Here is a 15,073-nt window from a genome sequence, read left to right on the forward strand (position 1 = left end):
TAAAAGATGTAATGAAAGAGAAAAAATAAAAATAAAGGAAATACCTAGCAGCTAGAGCATATTCACACTATGAGAAAAACCACGAGTAACGAATAGAAATAAAAATATTAGTTAAGAAGCAAAAACAGAAATCATGGCGAGAATTTGGGAACAGGATGAACAATGGACATCTATCTACTGTCCTTTGGAGCTAACATAAATACAAAGCAATTGATCATAGAAGAGCGCACTAATAAACAGTAAAGACACAAAAGGAGATGTAATTACAAACGAAAATGATGTCATAGAAACATGGGGACAATATGCTAGAGATATTTTAGAAGGAGAGGAAAAAAGCAACGATAAAAACCAAAAGGACTTAAGAGTAGCATAAACCCAAACCATAAAAGACGAAATAAGTTCAAAAGAAATACAACAGGAAATTCAGGAACTAACACTAAAGAAGGCATCAGGAATAGAGTAAATGACGAAATCTATGCTGAAATCGGCAAAAATAGGAATTAATGAAACATTAAACATTACACTGAATAAAATAAATGACATAGGAAAAGAGCCAGAAATTTGGCAAGTGGGTTTGATCACAATATACAATATAGGTGACATATGGAACTGTAACAATCATAGAGGAATCATATTTCTAAGTACAGACAGCGAGATATATACGAGAATAATAGAAAACAGACTAAGAAGTCTAGAAAAATCATAGAAGACTCACAACAAGGATTTGAAACAAAAAAGGAACAAAATATAAAAACTCCATAGACAAATAAGTCAAAAAGGTCTAGAACAAGCATTCGAGAGAGTCAATATAAATGACATATGCAAAAACTTAGGATAGGATGTTAATTGAAATATAAGAGATAGTATACCACATAGATGACTAAGTAATAATGGCAAAAAATGAGAAAACCTTAAACTCAAACATAAAAGTATATACTGACAGTCTACAGATAATATATATGAAAATAAGCGGACTCTAGTCTAATACGATAAGAATGAGCCTAGAATGACTATAACAAGAGAAATAAAGAGCAATTAAGCAGATGAAATATATATTTAACGCAATTGAAACACAGTTTCTATCCACAAAAAAAAAATACCGAAACAAATAAAAATGGAAATATATAAAAAAATGAATCATAACCATCTAACATGGATCAGAGACATGAATCCTCAGAAAGAAACAAAAAAAGCGAGATATAAAATACCGAAATGAGATTTATAAGAAAGGAAGACAATAAATCAATATGCGACAAAAGAATAACATAATAAGAGAGAAAAAAGACATATGAGAGGAATTGGCCATTTCATGAGAATGAGCTATAGACTATGTTGTTAATTTACAGTGGGTTTTGGGTTTGTGGTTGCAAATAAATTGAGTCCAATCTTGATCAATGTTCGATTTATTGAACAGGATTTCAAAGTGCGTTCAAATAACAATAATAACGGAATAACAATTTCGGAGCACATTTTTCTTTCGCCTTTCTTTTCGCTTTTGTCACTATTACATGAAACTGTCAAAAGGTGCTTATCGCCTACTAATTTAATAAAATCAGAATACATTAGAATACATAATTACCAACTTTGACTCCATATAAAACAAAAGTATAGTATGAAGTAGGATAGGGTCAAGGTTGGGTTGGGTTCGGGTCAGCTGTCAATTGATCAATTCTCAACACTCCTCCTTGATCAATTTACAGCGAAGTGTCTCAAAAACTTTTCTGTTGAGTGCTTTTGTGAAAATGTCTGCAATCTGTTTGCTGCTCTCGACGTGTTGCAGTGTCATAGTGTTGCCGACGTGTTGCTGAATGTGTTTTCGTGGTATCTCAATGTGTCTCTTGCCTCTGGTTGTCTTTCCTTCGTGTGCATTCTGTAACATGTGAATCGCTGACATGTTGTCGATTTTCAGAGTGATCGGCTGATCACTTTCCAGGATACCAAGTTCCAGTGCGAGTCTCTTGATCCAGCACACATCTCCAATCACAGACACTGCGGTTCGGTACTCGGCATCTGCTGTTGAAGTCGCTACCAAACGCTGCTTCTGTGAGTACCAGACTACTGGTCCTCATCTCATCACCAATACTCCACTTGTCGACTTTCCTGTCTCAGGGTCTCTTCCGAAGTCTGAATCGGTGTATGCTACGAGTTCTTTGCCTCCTCCGAAGTAGATTCTTGCTGTCACTGTCTCTCTCAAGTACTGGAATACACGTTTCACCATAGCCTGATGGCTTTTCATGGGATTGTTGCAGAATCGACTGAGGTAGTTCACGGCGAAACTGATGTCTGGTCGAGATATTGTAGCGAGGTACAACAAACTCCCTATCGCCTCGCGATAGTTGTTCTTCGCCGGTAGTGCCTCGTCGTTCTTGAAATCTGTTTTCTTGGTGATCATTCCTTGCTCAATCGGTGTGGATGCTGGGTTGCACTGTTCGAGTTTCATCCTCCTCAAGATCTTCTCCGTGTACCGAGGCTGATTCCATCTTTGTCGACCTTGATTTCCATGCCCAAGTACGTCAACTTGTCCTGAACTTTCTCATTGTAAGTGATTTGAAACTCCTTGCTTATTTCCTTCAAAAGTCTCTATATTCTATTTTCATCTATCCCAATTATCAGTCCATCATCCACGAAGAGTGAGAGCATAATGATCTTGTCCTTGGTGTAGTAAATACACGGGTCGTCATCTGCGTTGATCAGGCCAACTTTCTTTACAAAGTGTGTAGTGACTCTCTCGTTCCACATCTTTGGGGCTTGCTTGAGTCCGTAAAGACTCTTATCCAACCTGCAAACTTCACCTGATCCATCGTCGAATCCTTCAGGCTGATTCATGTAGATGACTTGTTCCAGATTTCCATACAAGAATGCCGTTTTCACATCGAACGATACCAACTTCATTTTCTCTGACGCTGCGTGACTTAGTAGTAGTCGAATCGATGCATGGCGGGCTACTGGGCTGAATGTTTCCTTGTAGTCTACTCCTTCCTTCTGTTCAAATCCTCTGGCTACGAGTCTGGCCTTGTATCTTCCATCTGCTTTCTCTCGAAGTACCCACCGACGATAGGTTTCACTCCTTCAGGGCAGTCCACCAGTTCCCAAGTTTTCATTTCCATTAGCGAGTCGTACTCCTCCTGCATTGCTTTTCTCCACTTTTCATCTTTAAGTGCCTGACTCACCGGAATGTCTTCAGCTTCACCAATCATGGCTACTTTTGCGCTCATTCCTCCATGTCTGTTATTAAGTACATAGTCTTTAAGTCTCGATGGTGGTTGCAAAGTTCGAGGATCTCGCAAACTTCTCCTTCCTGGCTCTTCTTCTGGCGGTTGTGTCCCACTTTCGTTCTCAATTTCCTCTTCAGCACTGTCTCCAGTCGTCCAGTTGTCTTCTTCTTCGTCTGACTCACTGCTGCTTTCTTCTTTCTTCTCAAATGTACCCTCTGTTGCCGATGTCTCAACTTCAGTGCCTTGCCCTATCATCTCCTCGTCGAAGATTACATTGTCTGAAGTAATGACCTCTCTTTTCTCTTTCATGTAAATCCTGTAACAGGGCGAATCAATGTCATAGCCAACCAGAATTCCCTTTTCTGATTTTCTATTTATTTTGCCTCTCTTTTGTGCTTGGGTCAGCACATAACATTCACAGCCAAAAGGTCGCAGTTTCTCAATCTTCATTTTCCTTCCAAACCACAATTCTGCTGGACTCTTTCCTGGTACGTTGCTGGTTCCTGTCTGGTTGATCGTGAAGATCACGTGGTTCATTGCCTCTGCCCATAGTTTCTCGTTCAATCCATCTTCATGTATCGCTGCCCTGGCTGCTTCCACAATAGTTCTCATTTCTCTTTCAACCCTTCCATTTTGCTCTGGCGTGTGTACATTCGTAAAGGTGTGAAATATTCCCAACTTGTCCATGAGTTCTTTCGTTTGTGCATTCTTCAGTTCCGTGCCGTTGTCCGATCTCAGGCTCTTCACTCTCCTTCCTAGTTGATTTTCTACAAGTCTCAGGTAGCTTGCAATCTTCTCAGGGGCCTCACTTTTCGTCTTCATGAAATAACAGCTTCGGTAGTGAGTGAAGTCGTCCTTCAACATGAGCCAATACTTTGCTCCTCCCAGGGATGGGATGTTCATCTCTCCAGTGTCGACATGAACAAGATCTAACGGCTGCTGGGCTGTCTTGGATCATTTTCAGTTGACAATTCCTCTGCCAAGTCCATGATCTCCATACAGTTCTCTATTGCTGACTTGCTCTCATCATACTCAAAGGTAAAGAATTTGATTCGGGACGTTTCTAAAGTTACATCAGTCTTTGTACCATATAAACTAACTAATTTGTCTATCATGTCTTTGGAAGTTTTACAATTAGCAATTTTGTTAGCTATCTTACTGTTTACATTTAAACCTATCAGTGTTTGAGCTTCGACATCCTTCTTTGTCCAAGCTGAAACAGTTGCATCTGACGCAGCACCTGCTGGCTGCTTCCACAATAGTTCTCATTTCTCTTTCAACCCTTCCATTTTGCTCTGGCGTGTGTACATTCGTAAAGGTGTGAAATATTCCCAACTTGTCCATGAGTTCTTTCGTTTGTGCATTCTTCAGTTCCGTGCCGTTGTCCGATCTCAGGCTCTTCACTCTCCTTCCTAGTTGATTTTCTACAAGTCTCAGGTAGCTTGCAATCTTCTCAGGGGCCTCACTTTTCGTCTTCATGAAATAACAGCTTCGGTAGTGAGTGAAGTCGTCCTTCAACATGAGCCAATACTTTGCTCCTCCCAGGGATGGGATGTTCATCTCTCCAGTGTCGACATGAACAAGATCTAACGGCTGCTGGGCTGTCTTGGATCATTTTCAGTTGACAATTCCTCTGCCAAGTCCATGATCTCCATACAGTTCTCTATTGCTGACTTGCTCTCATCATACTCAAAGGTAAAGAATTTGATTCGGGACGTTTCTAAAGTTACATCAGTCTTTGTACCATATAAACTAACTAATTTGTCTATCATGTCTTTGGAAGTTTTACAATTAGCAATTTTGTTAGCTATCTTACTGTTTACATTTAAACCTATCAGTGTTTGAGCTTCGACATCCTTCTTTGTCCAAGCTGAAACAGTTGCATCTGACGCAGCACCTGCTGGTCTGACTTTCGTGCCTGATACAATCTCAAACAGGACTTTGTTCTTAAGTGCTAGGTTTAATTTAAATCACCAAGAAATAAAATTGACATTCCCCTGACTATCTTCACTTAACATCTCCAACTGAGATTTTACAGTATCCATTTTGCATTTAAATTCTACAATTTGACTGACTTCTGACATTTTTTTTTTAAATAAACAAAATGAATTTACAATCTTTCGTGGCGATTTTCTGACTTAAAACGACTTGCGTGTGCGTTGTTCAACGTTGACTTGCTGTGCGAGCCGGATGTGGTAGCCTGACTGCGTGTCGGTTCTGACGTTTTGATCTGCTTTCTGGACTTCGCCATCGTTTTCCTGGCTTTATTTACAACAAAACCCTTTTACAGCTGCCCTGGGCCCATAACCTGTTGTTAATTTACAGTGGGTTTTGGGTTTGTAGTTGCAAATAAATTGAGTCCAATCTTGATCAATGTTCGATTTATTGAACAGGATTTCAAAGTGCGTTCAAATAACAATAATAACGGAATAACAATTTCGGAGCACGTTTTTCTTTCGCCTTTCTTTTCGCTTGTGTCACTATTACATGAAACTGTCAAAAGGTGCTTATCGCCTACTAATTTAATAAAATCAGAATACATTAGAATACATAATTACCAACTTTGACTCTATATAAAATATAGTGTGAAGTAGGATAGGGTCAAGGTTGGGTTGGGTTCGGGTCAGCTGTCAATTAATCAATTCTCAACAGACTATTTATACGGAAGATAAGAGAGATCCAAGTTGGATCTGGATAGAAAAAATAGAGACGATGCGACGGGGCAAAAATAAGGAATAAGATGAAAGGAGATAAAACAAAAAACGGAATAAAAAAATAACTCAACTCCAACAAGCCTTACACCTGAAAAGGTTTCAGGTATATGTTCCTAAACCTACTTTACATTCGTAATATCTTCCATGTACAGTTTGTCCCGATAATTCCAGTCGAAATATTTTAGAAGAAGAATAAATGTGATGTTGATAGTAAATTTATTTCTAGTGAGCCGGGTAATCAATCTCTTCAAGAAACTATTCCTTATTCAGTTGATCAAGCTCAATTAAGTGATGTTCATTGAAGATCTACAGTTGACAAGATTTAGATCAGAACTTGTTAGATCTCACTATATTGAAATTTGTATTACTATATACGAAAATCAACTTCCTGAATCCTGAAACAGAAGATTTGGATTGAGAAATTTACAAACAATATTTTTAAATATTACGAAAAGAAAACAAAGACAGGCATTTTGACCTACAGATCATTAGTGTGCAAGTCTGCTATCTATCAATAGATAGGCTGCTTGGAAGAGATTTGGGATGTGACAAAGTGATAATTATGATGATGTGGGTAATTATTAAAAAATATTCAACTGATGGAAGAGAATATCTGATTAGAGATTCATTTCCTGCATTGAAGTTTCAAATTTTTTCCTTGACAAGTATGAGTAATAATTATGGTTACCCTTTTCGTGAATTACCCTTTTCGTGAGGGTTTAAAGATATTTGTAGAACATTATATTGGAATTCAGGATTATGTTTGAGGATTAATGTTGATCTATATTCTAACTGAAAAAACTATAAAGAGAAAGCCAAACTTTGACTTTTTTATTATTTTGTTACCGAAATACTGAAGTACGAAAGACCTGAACTAGAAACACCGATCACAATATTATTGCAAAAACGAGAATGACCTGTAGCGTTTGCTATATGGGTTCCAAACAACAGCCGGAAAAATGAATATGCAGATATCTGTAGAAAAAAGCGAATAAATGGTAATAGCAAAAAAGCCTGAAAGACGTAAATTAGCTATGAACGACAACCCCATTTACCAGTGTATGATGCAATGTACATACTTCGGAGTCGAGATCACAAGCGCCAGAAACTTACAACAAGAAGTACCCAAGTAAATAAGGTCCAAAGCTATCTACAGGATCTCATATGGAAAAACAAATATATGTCCACCAATAGTAAAGTACGCATATACAAAACAATCGTAAGACCTATATTCACATATGTAGGGGGAACTCGAGTGGAGGCAAAATACGAAGAATATGATGAGGGCAGCAGTAATGAAAAACATTGAGAACTATTGGAGTGAGACTAAGAGATAAAATTGAGAAGCAAAGGTATACGAGAAGATTGAGAAATTCAGTATACAGTACAGAGATTCACGAGGTCGAGACGACGATAGTGGAGAGACCATGTCGACAGAATAATGGAAGATCGATGGGCAAACGATGGAAAACCAATTTCAAGGAGACCTCTTGGCCGACCTTCCCAGAGATGGCACTAAAGCAGGACATCTACTTTTCAAGAAGCTAAATAATAGAAGAGAAAACACTAAGTCTTGATAAAAGAGAAAGAAGAAGAACAAAAAAGTTATTATTCAAAGGAAGTTAACTGAGTTTTATAAGACGTAAATATTTTTTTTATTATTGATAATGCAAATAATAAATAACTCCCTGGGGTATAAAAACTCTATTAACTAATGAAATCAATTTCATTATTATCAATTGCAACTAACAATTGCTAATTTCAATTAACATAACTGCTTCGGCTATTACCAAATATTGTCAATAACTAATAGCTTCAACACATCCCACATTGAAATGAGGATGCAGTATAATTTAAATAAAACAATTTTGCTTAACCATACTGGTAATTGACTATCATTAAACTCTTGTTCGTGTAGTACTTAAAATAATCATTGTTTTCAGTCAATTTATATACTGAGTTGTAAATCGCCAAATGAGATACAGAATATCAATTTCAATTTCAATAGATAGTACAACTAGAGAATGATATTTATTCTATAATTGAAGTTTCAGCGGTGCATTCTGCATAATTACGTAATTTTCCTAGTGATATTTCCAGAATCCTCTACTTGAAATAGATTGAGCTGTTTTAATCGACTATGGTTATTCACAACATACCAGTAAAGCCAACTTTAACTATCGAGAACACAACAACACAGTTACAACAACAAGAGCCAGGCTCACTGATTAATTGTTCCGCAGACTCTCTGGTAATTAGGTTAAACTTATTCACTTTATAGACAATCTAATTGATCAGAGAGGGACTGATATGATTATCATTAACAATATAATAGTAGTATAGAAATAATAAATTATTCAGGTATATAAGTGGCTTTTTAACGAATCACCTTAACAAGAATGTTAGAATAAAGAAAAAAATCTAATATCAGTTGTACAGTTGATTTCGGCGTATTAATATAATAACTAGCATGCCGAATAGATTGATTATTTTACGACTAGTGGATATCGTGTGTAGGTTAAGCTCGAAGTACCATCAGGGAAAACAAGATGATGTTCTAAGTCCGGACTTTGAGTAAAATCACCAGAATTCATCTGAAGTTAACACTATATATCATACAAGTCGTCTAGAAAACTATTCACCTTGAATCCTACTAGTAGGATCAAAATTAATCGAAGAAACCTTATCAAACAAAACTATAGTGCTACGAAATCATCCACTGATTTACATTGTAACCTGTTTTTATTATTTTTGTGACTATTTTGAAAAGACAACGTCAAAGAAGGCTTTTTGTCTCTTTACGGCAATCTAAAGATCTCAAGGAGTCGAAAGTTATAAAATCTGACTTTAATATAAAAGACGAAAGTATGCAATCGTAGTCAGGAAATAATTTGGTGTGTGTAGTGAACACATCAGGAGAGACATTCAAACTAATCAACGTATTTGAATAATTCAAGTTAAGTGAATAGTTAGTATATGATAAAACACGATACTATGCACGAGGATCACACTAAGCGCATTGACAACAAACAAAAAAGAAATCATCCACCGGATTCAATGGATAAGTTAATTTAAAAAGATAAGAAGAAAATTATGAAGCGTGTCATAATTTAGAATGGTTTACATGTGTTTGAAATGAATCGACTGATGTTACAGACTTGGATCAAGTTCTGTTGTTTGTTCAGAATGTAAATAAATTTATCATTTATCTTGAACTAGATGGTGACAATAATATGTCTGGTACAAAATTCAAATTGACGTTCCTTGTAGACCTCACCACGTATTGAACGTGACATTACAAGTCGAAAATAACACTATTTTGTGACTTATACTTCCAGGACAATGCTCTTGCTTTCTGATAAGCATTTGGGATCTCAGAGATTTGACTACTTTAATATATGTAAGAGCTCTGCTGCACAAATTATTTCTCAAAGTTGCAAATCCACTATGCTTAGAGATTAATGAATTTCAACTTTGAGTCATCGGGTTCACAACTAACATAACACATTAAGGAACAATTCCAAGATTGTTTTAAACTCAACAACTGTCTTGTAAAGTTATTGTTCTATATCTTTATCCTAATTGCCATATAATATTTTGGCCCGCCAGGTTGTAATTCACAAGAAATGAAATATTTCTTTATACATATAGTCTATGAATAAGATAGGTGAAATGGTTATCCTATGGTTATATTAATTACTTCCTGAATTGTCTCATTTTCATATAACTTTATTTGTTACTCTTGTATACTCGTAGCTTTAAATTTCTAGCCAAATCACTAGATCCGTCGACGACGATGTTGTTACATTGTAATGTACATTCGGAATATTTGGTATGCAGCAGTAATCTCTCTTGTTCACAGTAATTTTCAATGAAAATTTGTTAAGCATATTGAACGAACGTTGAACCGTCCACTTCACTTCCAGAAGACACTGTTCCCCATCAATTAACCTGTCTGTTACTGAAATGATGTTTGACACTTGACAAGTTCATACAATGGACGTTTTAATGTTACAACTACAGAGAACTTGAGCGTAAGTCATAATGAGCAAAACCTGGAACTATGTTGACGTGTTTGTATTTATCTTCTAGCGGGATAATATAATTATGGTAAATTGCAAGCAAATCTATGTGAAACAAAAGTATTCATAACATGTTTACCAATCAAATATGACTATAATTATTCAATAATAATAAATATTGAGCCGGTATAAGTCAGGCAACAAATTGGCATTAGAAAAAAATGTAGCGTCAAAATGAGTCTATTACTAAAAGGATTCGAAGAAGTGTTACTTAAGTGTTCAATGCCCATCTTGAGCATGCATTTACGACGTTTTCCAACAAGGAGCTAGGTCCGGCGAAGTATGTCAATGAAGAGTTCCAAATTCTTCTTCTATTGCAATTCTAAGGTCCTTGAAAAGCTCCACTGGAAGAAATCACAGGGTCACATGACTATGAGCGCACTCAACGAATCCTCGACTGCCTATCCGTTCTTCAAAATGAACATCAAAGTACTCCCACACACATGAAATAAGGGATGTTTGCGAGTGTTGGATCGTTGTCCATTTTCCCACGTAAATCTTCGAGCATTTACAGATAACTTTGGCCTGTCACGTGACTCTAAAATAAGGACGGACTCACGAGACCTCCAACATGGATACCCGTACACACACTCACCCCTGGCAGGTTTAATTCTTCTTCAATAAAGACGTGAGGATTCTGGTCGTTCCAGTAAACGAAATTATGCCGATTAACTGTATTGTTCAGCTTAAAGCTTAAACTCGATAGTGCATGCGTTTCAGCATTCGTCGTAAAAAACGATCGGATTTTTGAAGCTTTCCTGATAGCATGCACTGCAGATTGGTTCGGTTACTCAACTAAGCAGCGTCACTGTTTCCATATTTTCGTTAGTAGTTACAGATATGGGTCGTCCAGAAAGCGGCGCGTCGTTAACAGCGCCCGTTTTTATTTCTGGTAGCGGCGAGTTCGGAAATTGTTGTTGAAATTCGGTAATCATAGTTTCGTAATCCGCATTCATACGTAGATACCATGTAACAAAAAAAAACTCCTTCCTTGAAACGTGACCTTGTATCGGATATTCATTCTGTAAACGAGTCTACTCAACGAGCACGTGTTATCATTACACAAACACAACTATCTGAGGCATGAACATTATTCGTTTTAATTTTTTTCGACAGCGTTGCCAGACTTATGAACGTTGCCGGACTTATGCCGAGAGCGTTGCCGTTGCCGACATCTGTATAATTCACCTTTAGTCAAGATTATTAAAATTATCAATATTGAGATATTCATTCTCAATACTTTCTCATAGTTTCATAGTAGTATTTTCCATTTCTCATTATACGTACACGTAAAGCTCTGGACACTGAAGTATGTTTTGAAACAAGTGTTACATTTTTTAACCAATAATTTACACAATACAACCAAAATATACATCGCTAGAGAGCCGATTTAACAATTTTTCGAAACTAACTAAAAGCATTGTGGGGAAGGAAAATCTATTTTTCTTCATTAATTTTCATCAAAAACAGCAATTTCCGGCTTACTCGATTTAAATCTTTCAAATCCTAAATTTGATACTAGTATCGCCATCTTGTAATAGGTAGTCAAACCCAGCAACAGAGAAAACTTGAAATCTATATTATTATATATTATTTAGGAAAATTTTTCATATTTTGTTAATGAATTCTTGTACATAATTTGTAATGTAAGTTAAATCTCCGATGTATTCTCAATTTTTCCAATGCAAAATTTTATACTAGTTTCGCCATCTCCTTATAAAGAGCTGAAATTAATATTAGAGGTTGCTTCACTTCAGTATCTCCGGACATCTATTTTAGAATAGTTGAGTTATATAGTAATAGTTACCTTGGGCATATTAATACTAGAGCGCGCTATATATATATATATATATATATATATATATATATATATATATATACATACTTTTTATAATGAAATGTGCCAAGCTTAGAAAAAAGCATCCTTTGCCTTAAAGACGTATTTTTATATCACCGTGTGGTGATTGGGGAAATAAGAAGAGGGCGTAAAGAAAGAGAACGGTGAAAGAAGTAGAATACAAGAAATTAGAAAGAAAGCCTTGAACAGTGGATAAAGATAAACTATTCTGTAGCTTTTTTATATCTCGTTCAAATATTGAAACACGAATTTTAGAGAAAATTGCTAATATTACTATGTTTATGATTATAATAATGTTTTGGAGTAAAATCATAGACATATTATTAAGAAGAGCGAAGTGAAGAGAGAGAAAAAATTTCCTTACTCCCCTCTCTGTCATTCTCTACTCTATACTGATTGGATCACCAAGACGTCGCAGTTTTGAACGGTGGGAACGGCAAAGAAAATAGCGAGTAGACAGAGGGAGATTGAAAAGTTATGAAAATAATAAAATTGGATCTGTAAACTTTTCTCAAGTATTTTCTTCTTGTTAATTTCCATCCGGAGGCAGCGTTGGGTTTAATAATATTTGTTTTTATTCATAATTTAGGAATGTGAAAAAACCTTCAAAGAATCCCCTAAAGCAGTAACTGTACAATATTATACTCATGATGGGAATTCTTTGTGTCTATCGTAGGAAAAATATGTACAATAAAATCAAGTCCGGCACTGGACTGGATTAATTCGCTCGATTACTGGACTGGAATAATGTCAACCAAACTTAAGTCCAAATTTAAGCAACTATTTTAACGAAAAAAGACTTTAATAATATAAATATTTGTGGTCAAATGAGCAGATCCGTAAATTATAGAAAATAAACATTGAATTGAGAGAGTACATGGTACATTTGGGTGAAATTTTCACACAAAATATTTATAAGTTATATAATATATTATATATGTATTCAATCTTGTTAAACTTCCATACTAGCTGCGATCTCTTTTAGTGAATGACCTAACTACCTGATAGATATGTTCCCTTTTTGGAAACAGAATATCCGAATGTCCCAACCAGATTTAAATTACAGTAATCTTCAATTCAGAAGAAATCGATTCATCAAGAAGTATTTTATCTATTTATATTATATATTAGTCGATTGTCGAATTAACTCAATAATTTTGAAATATGCTAAATTATTTACTCAAACACATTTGTTAGCTACTCTCAATGATAAAACTCAGGTTATTGACTTTTATTTTCTAATATCCAACTAGGTGCAATATAACGGAGAAAAATAATTTCAGTATTGGGATATTTTCAATAGAGGTCGCTTCTAACAGTATTTATCAAAAAGATTAATTCAGTACTGTATTTTTGTGCTCCAATTTAATTGAAAGATTAAAAATCAGAAGTTATGATGTGAAATTGATATAAGTACACGTCAAAATTAGTTTGCAGCATTACACTAGTTAACACTACTGGAAAAAAGTAAAATTAGTATTAGTTTCAATAGAGGACGACACTAGACGGTATCAAACCATTTTTATTCCATTATTTCAAAACATAAATAACATTTCAAACAAAAAAATTAACTCATTTTATTTAATTTGGTGAATAAAGAAAACAAAATATTTTGAATTGATTAAACTTCTTTTATAAATTCTATAGAACAATAAAACATTTACTTTTTCATTTTGTATTATAACAAATTAATACTTATAGCATTAAAAGAAAGATTGTGTAATTTATAATTATATATAAGTGGAAGCCATAAAGTTTTAATAATTATAAATTATTCCAGTGTCATTTAAGATTTAACAACTTATGCGTCGATGAGAATAGGATAAGATAAGTTTTACAGCGTGAGAAAAATTTAAGCGTTTATTTCAAAAAGCCTTCCTCGAACTCATTGAAACCATCTTGAAGTAACATCCGATTGATTGAAGTCTTTTAGAGTTTTAGAAAAGAAAAAGTTTAGTCTCTCTTGTAATTCTTCTCCAAAATACTTAATCAGTAATAATTCAACATCAGCTAGCTTTGTTGGTTTCACTGTAATGCCCATTGAAATCATCTGAGCATAAAAATACTTGTCTTAATTTGAAACTGTTCTGACCATATACACGACAACAGCTTGAAGTTCGGTTCCCAAGCATACCCTGAGGATACTCGACTCAATACAGAAGAGAGCAGTTCAACTTATGGGCGATCCAATGTTGACTAGAAACTTGCACAGCGTAGATCATAGAAGAAAGGTTTCTGACCTAACTCTATTTTACCGATACAACTACGGCAGATACTCATTCAAGTTGTCCAACTTAGTCCTGTCTAGAGAAATACCTCCAAGACCAATTCGACAGTTGCGTAAAAATACCAAGTTTGCCTGAAGACGCCCAGAATGTCAATTTACCCAGACTCTTCTGTTTGGAAAATTACATACACAACATACAGAAGTTGAGGATTATTAATTCTGCTTTTTACATATAAAACTCTGAACATAAAAATGCTCTAGGTTTTTGTCTTTTTTCGAAACCAGTCTGGCTGTTTCGATATCTGAATTATAATAAAGCTCCCCTCATATTGGTAGCTTAAGGCGCCTCATTGAACAGTAATTTATCAGCCACATTGGATAAGACCAGTTTTGTTATGATATTTCAGATGTAAAAGTAATCGAGATATAATCGAGAGAATTGTAAATACGAGTATAAATTCATTCAAGTACTATTCTGTTTACGTAGCTTTCAATATGATATCAAACTAATACCATTAGCTATCATCAATATTCTGCTTCTATTGTGAGCTAAATTAATCCAAAGACATTCTAGTTAATATTCCAAAAGATAAAAGTGAGCTATTTTTTTAGCTACAAAATGCCGTGGATTGAACTTTTGCCACACTGCATGAATTTTCATGGAGAGAACTCAACAGCAACAACATACTCTCTAGCAGATCACTTAACATTCATGTTTGAATGATCAGATTTATTTATTTCCCTATTTCAACAGATCTTTTACCATAAAAAAATTTTACTTGGAACGTAGAATAAAAATAAACGCCATTTCTAGTAGATAATATGAACAGTATCGATTTATTTTTCTGCAGTTTTCATCAAATGATATAATTTTCATATTGAGTATGCTGGAATTCTGAAATATACAATCGAAAAAAATGTGATCAGAATTATTTATAAATCAATATCAACATAGATTAAAGTATTTAATCTTTGAT

General features: G+C 35.1%; 1 protein-coding gene across 1 annotated transcript; it reads right to left on the reverse strand.

Moving 5' to 3' along the window:
• Positions 1-2,065: 2,065 nt before the first annotated feature.
• Positions 2,066-2,440, reverse strand: LOC130443001 (uncharacterized). Its single transcript, XM_056777438.1, has one exon. The coding sequence runs from the start codon at positions 2,438-2,440 to the stop codon at positions 2,066-2,068; it is 375 nt and encodes a 124-aa protein (XP_056633416.1).
• Positions 2,441-15,073: the final 12,633 nt, after the last annotated feature.

Source organism: Diorhabda sublineata, chromosome 4 (assembly GCF_026230105.1).
Source record: "Diorhabda sublineata isolate icDioSubl1.1 chromosome 4, icDioSubl1.1, whole genome shotgun sequence".
NCBI lineage: Eukaryota > Metazoa > Arthropoda > Insecta > Coleoptera > Chrysomelidae > Diorhabda > Diorhabda sublineata.